At 44.5% G+C, this 10,027-nt stretch overlaps 1 protein-coding gene across 1 annotated transcript; it reads left to right on the forward strand.

The window, feature by feature from the left end:
• Positions 1-2,980: 2,980 nt before the first annotated feature.
• Positions 2,981-8,281, forward strand: LOC143210864 (uncharacterized). The gene has a single exon (XM_076428105.1). The coding sequence runs from the start codon at positions 2,981-2,983 to the stop codon at positions 8,279-8,281; it is 5,301 nt and encodes a 1,766-aa protein (XP_076284220.1).
• The last annotated feature ends 1,746 nt before the right edge of the window (positions 8,282-10,027 follow it).

The raw sequence follows: 10,027 nt of genomic DNA on the forward strand, positions 1-10,027 counted from the left end.
CATGTAATCGTAATTTTATTTCTGCAATTTCAAATTACAGTAATTGGCATCTAATTGTAATTGTAATTGAAATTACATTTTGCCCAACTCTGTGCGTAAAAAAACAAACACAAACGTGTGCGCCGAACACATATCGTAAATCGATCGACACTCGTGTTCGTGTTTGGGCGATGCTCTTTCGTTTTTCTTCGCAGGTGAAAAACAAGGAAAGACATACCAAATCGCATCATAGCAACGCAAACCTGTGCGTCCAGAGCTACGACAAATGGAGTATTTCAGTTTGAGAAAGCGATAAAAGATGAAATCGACTCCCTAATACATATATAATAATACATGGGTACCCCGTCCGAATAATAAAAATATCGCCGATTGCAAAAAGGGTTTTTAGCATTAAAATGGATGAAAAAGGTAATCCATGCAAATATAAAGCGAGATTGGTTATAAGAGGTTTTAGTCAACAATATTTGTTAGACTACAATGAGACGTTAGCACCAGTAGCTCGTATTGCAACCTTTCGAATGCTCGTAGCCTTTGCAAATCAACGCAATTTATTACTTCACCAAATGGACGTTAAAACAGCCGAAAGAGGAGATTTATATGCGTGTACCAGAAGGTATTCAAGCGCAAGTAAGTCAAGTATGCAAATTAAATAAAGCATTATATGGCTTAAAACAATCTGCCAGGTGCTAGTTTCAACTTTTTGAAGTGACTCTTCAAAACCATGGTTATCAAAACTCTTCTATAGATCGCTGTTTATATTTCCTTGACAGAAATCATATTTGTAAAATTATATATGTCAGTTTGTACGTTGACGATCTTTTAATAGTAACGTACGATAGAAGCACATTGAAAAACTTTAAAGATTATTTAAAGAACATATTTTCAATGACAGATATGAACGAAATGAGATTATTCTTAGGAATAAATGTTGAAAGTAAAGATGATATAATCACTCTAGATCAAAGCATCTATTTATAAAATGTTTTAAACAAGTACAAAATGAGTGACTGTGAAGCGGTCCCTAGACGTTCAACAATAATGTCAATGTAGATTTACAATAATATTGAAGCTCCCGTCAATACGCTTCAATATGATCTCGTCAATCTAGCTATCAATATCAATACGACGACTGCGCATTGTGACGCATTTGTTACGACGCGACTCACACTGGTCCACGCGCTCGATCCAGCTGTTCATTTGGTAAAAAAGCAACTTGCCCAAATCTATGTTTATTGAATGTATATTGCTTCCTAAATGTCCATGACATTCGAAAACGATGAAATTAATGAGATTTATTGAAAATTGTGATTAGAACAAGCATTTAAAAATCAACATTTTATGAATCCTATTTGCCACCGAAAAAATTACCTCTTTTCTTATTGATACCCTGGATAATCTATATTATGTACTATATTATGTGTCCATTTTTGTTGCAAATGAAGTAGTATTTGTCTGTATTTGGAGTATATCTCTTGTACTAAGATTTAATATTTATAATTTATTGAAATAACTCAATGAATATTGAAATGCTCAATAAACTCAATAGAATCTTCAAAGTTTTCAATCTTTGGTGAAGGATATCTTTCGAGTCCCCCATTTAAAGCGTATGTGTCACCTGAATTGCGGCCGAACCTCTGGCATTTTGATGATGCAGTCGAACAATTAATATTGAAAGATGTTAAAGAAAAAAGTAATGACAATAATGTTTTGTCAATATAATATAGTATAAATGTCAATTGTTATTGTGGTTCATACAATAAAAATTATATTTTTGTTTTTTATAATTAATATTATGTTTTTCGCACAGTTTTAAACAAAATATTTTTAATTATGTTTATAAAATTCATTACTTCAAAAATGATTGATTATTGTGTTTATTTAAAACCTGAACCTGATTTATCAGACACTTCCGATAATCTGAGAAAAAAATGTTTTAAACACAACTTAATCAATATTCAGCAGTACGCAAATTTTAATACAAAAAATTAAAAAAGAAATTTTTAATGCATAAATAATTAGTCACCTTGAATTTTTAAAAGTCAATATACGTATTTTTAACTTCATAATATTGTAGCTGATATCAAAACGAATCCAACGACCTAAATTACTATACCTTTAAACTTTCAAATAGTGCTAAAATATTAATGAACAGCTAGATCGAGCGCGTGGAAAATGGTTTCCAATACAGACGTGGCGTTTCTTTTAACGTTGGCAGTGTGTGAAATAAAAAAATTTAAAAAAAGAAGAAGTGGACGCTGGTCTAAAGAGTGGTATAAACTGAGAACACTTTTTATACTCATGAACATTTATTAAATTTCCTCAGAGTGACAGAACCAAACGATTATAAAAATTTCCTCCGTATGGATGAAGCGTCCTTTAATTATCTTGTTTAGGATTCGAATGTTTCCCGCGACTGGTGATCCCGCTAATGTCATCACGATACGACATCGCGGGAGCGCTACACGGGATCGCGACGAGATTGCGTGTCGACCGCACATCTCCATAATATTTAGCTAATTGTCTTCGAGACAAAGGACCACGACCCGCACTTGATCGTGAGACATCGTAACAGTTACACGCGCTCATCGCAAAACTGTACATATTACGTGCCGATCGCCTCGTGGTTAACACCAGCTGTTGAATTCCGCTTTTCTTATAACGCACGCGTTTATTGCGTTAAAACTGCCGACTGGAGTAACGATTGCTTAATTGAAAATAAAGAGACCGCTCGAGTTTGAGTGCTTTGTGACTTGATTCCTTCGCGTTTACTCGTCGACCACACCGTATATCCTCGTCAGGATAGTTCCGGATATCCTCCTGACCATTCCGGTCAAAACATATTGGTCCTTCGAGCCGGATTGCGGTGAATTACGAGTGAAAACGAGGAATTTATAAAGATTCGTTCCACGTGCAAGAACGGTTGGGTGCTCCAGTTTTAAATTGAAGGTCGAAACAATACACGTCGCCAAAGGCTATCACAATGGCAGACCTCAAGGCGTTGCTTCGACAACAAATAGATGCCTCTCGTGTTGTTGAGCGTGCCCTCGACAATTTTAAAAGGATCGGCAAAAACAATTTAACTGCCGCTACGGTTCGCAATAGAATGGCAAAATTGAACGAGTCTTTTGCCGAATGCAAACTGCTACATAAGGAAATAGCCACTGTGGTCAAGGAGGATGAGCGGTCCAAGCTGGAATATTTCACCAAGGATCGTTTCACGGACTTGCACGAAATTTACGTGGTAACATCCGACTTTATGGCGGACGCGCTCTCCCAATTGAAGACAACAGACCAGGAGCAGCCCGCTGCCGGAAGTGCCGTCACAGAATCGGATGAGCAGTTAGGAGCCGACTGGAATCGCCTACCTGAGATGAACCTCCCGCACTTTTCGGGAGCCATCAGTGAGTGGGAGAGTTTCCGCGATCGCTTCCAAGCCATGGTTGTCAAACGTCGAGGTCTGTCAAATGTATCCCGCTTTCAATATTTATTGTCGTGCGTAACGGGGGAGGCGAGCGATCTCGTCACGAATATCGCGATCACCGATGCCGGATTCACTGCCGCGTGGAGTATTCTTGTCGAAACGTATGAGAATTCGCGATTATTAGTAGCAGCCCATTTAAATACTTTGTATGACCTTCCACAAGTTCGTTCAGAGTCGGCCGAGCAACTTCAAAGCCTTCGCAACAAAGCCACTCTAACAATTAACGCTTTAAAAATTCTCGAACGTCCGGTTGCCGAGTGGGATGACTTGCTTGTTTTCTTTGTCACGAAAAAACTAGATTCTCGGTCACGGAAGGCTTGGGAGTTACATCTAGGTAATACTTCACAATGCCCGAAATTTAGTGAACTTGATACGTTTTTAAAATCTCGAGTGCGCGCGTTACGAACTATCGAGCAGTCCATGTCGGAAGAAGCATCGGGCACTCTTGCGAATTCTGGAGCAAAATCGAATCGTGTTCGTGCCACGTCTTTACATGGCGCCGCGGTTGCAAAGAGTGTGTGCGAATTATGCAAAGCGCATCATACGCTCGGACAATGCTCCTCCTTCAAGAGCAAATCTGCCGCACAACGATTCGATTTCGTGAAGGAAACGAACCGATGCGTCAATTGCTTAAGTCCGCATCATGCAACCAGAAAATGTACCAGTTCGTATAATTGTACCATTTGTAATAAGCGACATCATACCCTGCTACACTTCAACGACGCACCTTCGAGTAATACCACGTCACGAACCAAATCGGTAGACCATAACGTCACCACTCTCGTCGCGTCGTGCTCCGTTCCTCGAATCACCGCATCGCAACAAGTATTGCTCGCGACGGCATGGATCGAACTGCGATCCTCATCGGGACGTTCCGAAAAAATTCGCGCCCTACTCGATCAGGGTTCGGTCGTATCAATAATTTCGGAAAACGTGGCTCAACGGTTACGACTTCCGCGTTCTCGCGTCGCAGTGAGTATTACCGGAATCGGAAATAATGCAGTTACATGTCGTTCGACAACAACATTTACCGTCGCGTCCTGCCAAACCGATGCAGTCTACTCCTTCACTGCCTACGTTTTGAGCTCCTTGTCAAACTACCTCCCTATTCGCGTAAATACCAACCCCCAGCTCTCGCACATTCGAGATCTGGCATTGGCGGACGAAAACCCTTTTAGTGCCGACCCAATAGAACTAATTATCGGTGCCGATCACTACGGATTGCTTCTATTGGATGGGTTACGAAAGGGAAAAGTGAATGAACCTACGGCTCAGAACACAACCTTAGGCTGGATTCTTTCCGGTCCCGTTCCATCGTCAGCGACCAGGGCTCCTGCCGCCTTCGCAACATTCCACTGTAACGTTTCCGCGAATTTAGATACCGAACTTCGACGATTTTGGGAAGTAGAGGAGTTGCCGAATGTCACGCGTCTCTCCCCCGCCGAGTTAAAATGTGAGGAGCATTTTCAACGTACGCATTCTCGAACTTCGACGGGACAATACGTTGTTCGATTGCCCTTTACCGAAGGGCCACCCATTAATATCGGACCTTCCCTTTCCGCGGCGACGACAATGTTTAAACGGCAGGAGAATCGTCTGCAGCGAAACCCGGAGCACTATGCGGAATACTCGAAATTCTTATCCGAATACGAGGCACTCGGACACATGGTCGAAATTACAGAATCGGCTCCGGTCCCGTCAAATCAAATCGTGTATGTTCCACATCACGCGGTCATTCGTGAGCAGAGCGCCACAACCCGTCTCCGAGTTGTTTTCAATGCATCTGCAAAAACGGGAAATGGTACTTCGTTAAACGATCACCTCTTGATCGGGCCCAAATTACAAACGGATTTATCCGCTGTCCTTCTACGATGGCGCCGTTATCAATATGTCTTTACAGCCGACATTGCAAAGATGTACCGGCAAATACGGGTCGATTCTAGAGACGTTGACTATCAACGGATTCTGTGGCGATCCTCTCCATCGGCTCCACTTCAGCATTTCCGACTGTTGACCGTTACATACGGTACGGCTCCCGCACCCTTTCTCGCGTTGCGCGTGCTCCAACAACTCGCGCAGGACGAAGGATCGAAATATCCTCTCGCGACGTCAGTTCTTCGCGATCAAATTTACGTGGATGATTGCGTGTTCGGCGCAGACGAGCCACATCTAGCGAGACAAATTCGCGACCAAGTCACTGCATTGTTAAGAGAAGGGGGGTTTACATTGCGAAAATGGGCCAGTAATGACTCTTCATTACTTGCCGATATTGATCCCACGGATCACGGTCTTGCCGTCAATAAGCCGCTGTCACCCGATGAGAATTTGAAGGTCCTCGGAATCACTTGGAATCTCGAGACCGATTCTTTTCGTTTTGAGGTCATAATTACTCCTGCTATTCCGAAAACGAAACGGGAGATCCTGTCGACTATCGCGCGATTTTATGATCCACTCGGATGGGTCGCTCCTGTCGTCATTGTAGCTAAAATTCTAATGCAACGCTTATGGTTGCAAAATTGCGATTGGGACGACGCAATCCCCACCGAGCTGTGCGAAACATGGACAACGTATTGTACCCAACTTCCGCTCCTCCGCTCTATGGTTTTACCGCGATGGACAGGACACGCCGCGCAAAATGGCCACGTAGAATTGCACGGTTTTGCGGACGCTTCTCAAAGCGCCTACGCAGCCGTAGTGTACTCTAGAGTTACTACGAAAAAGGGAAATATCGTCGTGTCTCTTCTCGCGGCGAAATCTAAATTGGCTCCGCTCAAATCATTATCCATTCCACGACTTGAGCTATGCGGAGTGTTGCTTCTGGATCGCTTGATGGCGTTTATACAAACATCGTTTGGGGACGTTCAATGCGAGGTGCATGGCTGGACCGATTCCACAATCACCCTCGCTTGGATAAGTCAACCGCCATCTCGCTGGAAGACGTTTGTCGCAAACCGAGTCGCGGACATTCAACAACTCTTGCCGCATTGTCAATGGCATCACGTGCAGTCCGAAGAAAATCCCGCCGACTGTGCCTCGCGCGGAATGAATGTACCGCAATTTTTGAACCACTCATTATGGTGGAATGGCCCAACGTGGCTTCACTTACCCCCGACCTCATGGCCTTGTGTCGCACCTTCTTTCGATGCTACAACTTCATTAGAAGAAAGGGCGCTAGCCGCCCTTCATGTGGCCCCCGCCCCACCTTCAGGGGATCTAGCTATGCGATTTTCCAGCTGGCCCAAACTACTTCGTGTAACAGCATATTTATTACGGTTTATCTCCAAACTCCGATCATCTCGTATTCGTACGAGATCAGTGTCCTTAAAAAAGGACAGGTATTCGGCGAAGTTCTCAGGTGCCAATGCATTGCTCCCGGGGGAGATTCAAAAAGCGCGGACGTTCTGGCTGAAGCACATTCAGCGAACGGTCCACCCAAATGAAGTACAACGTTTGACACAACGGCTTCCGATCTCGCGACAAAGCCCATTAATTTCGTTGAATCCGTATCTAGACGCGGACGGACTACTTCGCGTCGGTGGGCGGTTGAGCAATTCGGCATTGCCGGAAATTACCAAACACCCCATTATCCTCACCTCGCATCCTCTAGTATTGCTCCTGATTAACTATCTGCATTTAAAATTATTACATGCCGGTCCTCAATTGACGCTTGCACAATTGAGGCAAGAATTTTGGCTTCTCCGGGCACGTCCGACCGTGCGCAAAGTAATACATCAGTGCGTTCGATGCGCGCGAGAACGTGCGACCGTCCCGTCCGAGCTAATGGGAGATCTTCCGTCGGTGCGCGTCACTCGTGCCGAACGAGCGTTTTTACATTGCGGAGTAGATTATGCCGGCCCGATCCCGGTCCGAACAACCTCCGGACGCGGACATAAGTCAACGAAAGGATATATCGCATTGTTCATTTGTATGACAACTCGCGCCGTGCACATCGAACTTGTGGGGTCATACACCACCGCTGCGTTTTTGGCGTGTTACGATCGATTCAGCTCGCGTCGCGGTCTGCCAATCGCAATGTATAGCGACAACGGCACGAACTTTCAGGGTGCCGATAAAGAAATGACCGCTGCCTTTCGAGCCGCGACACGAGACACAACGTGGCGAAACAAACTCGCGACCGATCACGTCGCCTGGCATTTTATTCCCCCGTCCGCTCCGCATTTCGGCGGACTATGGGAAGCTGGGATTCGGAGTTTAAAATATCATTTCAAACGAGTAATTGGCGCGAACACGCTCACATTTGAAGAGCTGACCACAGTCTTATGCCAAATCGAAGCATGTATGAACTCCCGTCCGATCGCCCCGTCGTCGGACAATATCGACGATTACACCGTGCTCACGCCCGGTCACTTCCTTATCGGCACCGCGATTACTACAGTGCCGTCCGAGACTCTGTTGGATGTAAGTGATTCGCGACTGAGTCGGTGGCAATTATTGAAAAAATTGTATGAAAGCATTTGGAAAGCGTGGTCCACTGACTACCTTCACGCGTTGCAACAACGCACGAAATGGCGTACCGCGACTCACCTCGCGACGGTGGGTCGAATCGTTCTACTTCGAAACGCCCTCGCGCCTCCATGCAAATGGGAACTTGCGCGGATCATTAAATGTCATCCCGGAACAGACGGTATTACACGCGTCGTGACTGTTAAAACCGCTAACTCGGAATACAAACGCCCGATCGTGAAGCTGTGCTTCCTTCCCGTTGAAATCAATGAGGAGCTTTCTCGCGAAACAAAAAATGTACCCGCGACGCAAACATGTAAAATGCCGACGAATTGAGAATTCTCCTCGCGCCACTACATTATTAAACTTGTCAATGTTTGTCACGGCGGGCGGTGATGCTTGTAATTTTCCTTAAGAATATAACATTATATGTCAATTGTTTACTCTTTAGTTTCGGATGCGAACATCCGAGGCGGGCGGTATGTTTAGGATTCGAATGTTTCCCGCGACTGGTGATCCCGCTAATGTCATCACGATACGACATCGCGGGAGCGCTACACGGGATCGCGACGAGATTGCGTGTCGACCGCACATCTCCATAATATTTAGCTAATTGTCTTCGAGACAAAGGACCACGACCCGCACTTGATCGTGAGACATCGTAACAGTTACACGCGCTCATCGCAAAACTGTACATATTACGTGCCGATCGCCTCGTGGTTAACACCAGCTGTTGAATTCCGCTTTTCTTATAACGCACGCGTTTATTGCGTTAAAACTGCCGACTGGAGTAACGATTGCTTAATTGAAAATAAAGAGACCGCTCGAGTTTGAGTGCTTTGTGACTTGATTCCTTCGCGTTTACTCGTCGACCACACCGTATATCCTCGTCAGGATAGTTCCGGATATCCTCCTGACCATTCCGGTCAAAACAATCTATTGGAGCTAATTAGGCATAACATTGAAAAAAAAAGATACCGTGATGCGTAATCCGTTCTGGGCAATCACGGTATAACGCAATAAGCATAGTAGTAAATTCTCGTTCCGCGTCGGAATCGTCTATAACCAGTGCGCTAGCCATTTTGCCTGTACGTAATGCGATATGGTGCAAGATTTCTCGCGTATGCGCGGCGTTTTTTTTTTGCTTTATATATATTTAGTAAAGTAGATAAAATGGGGTACCTTGAGCACCACGCAGAATTTTAAAAAATTGGTATGATTTGATTTTGAAAAAGGAATGTATAACACGTGTATTTCTGTATATTTTGTAACTCGTAGGACATGTCCTGGAGTCTTTTTGTCCGGAACAGATTGTTTCGGTATATTCCTGCCAGTATAATTGCCTCAGGGTTCTGCTATGTACATCGTAATATAGATACGTTAACTGTTTCGCCCGCACATGCACGAGAAATTTTGCACCATATCGTATCAATGTCTAGTGAGTAGTCAGATAGACAAAATATTGACAACAAACCTCTTAAACGTCACAATGCGCGCATCAATATGGCTCCCGTCAATGAGCTTCAATCAAAATTTCTATCAATATGCTTCAATATATTGATCAATGCGTTTGAACCCCTTCTAAACGGTCAATATGCCCTTTCAATGCGCGTCGTCAATATTATTGATGGGCGTATTGACAATATTATTGAACGTCTAGGGGCCGCTTAAAGGACCCTTTAGTTTGCATCGTCTCCGGCGCGCGGACATGTTGGACCATTTAGTTTGGTGTCCGGTGGGCTGGTCGTAATTCGTGAGGCTCGCACAAAGGCCAAGCGCTGGGGATCGTGTCTTACCCCAGGGGTTCGCGGACAAACCCCAGGGGTTCCCTGAATCTTTTACTCCCCTCTACACCTCAGGAGATGCCTATCCTAGAGCTGGTCCGTCGCCGATCCGTCGCCGGAGAAATTCCAAGCTCTCCGAAATCTTTCCGGCGCCGCTCCGGCGTGGCATAGGCAGAATATAACATGCTGTATTTATTTAAAAAGCTATTGACTAGAACTTGTCAGAGTTTGTCGTGTCAATAGGTGGCGAATACGTTGTTAAGGAATTTAAACGTTATAACAAAGAGTTTGATTTTTT

This window comes from Lasioglossum baleicum, chromosome 1 (assembly GCF_051020765.1).
Source record: "Lasioglossum baleicum chromosome 1, iyLasBale1, whole genome shotgun sequence".
NCBI lineage: Eukaryota > Metazoa > Arthropoda > Insecta > Hymenoptera > Halictidae > Lasioglossum > Lasioglossum baleicum.

What these genes read in the sequence shown, in the direction of transcription:
- LOC143210864 (XM_076428105.1), top strand. Translation starts at nt 2,981, where the DNA reads ATGGCAGACCTCAAGGCGTTGCTTCGACAACAAATAGATGCCTCTCGT.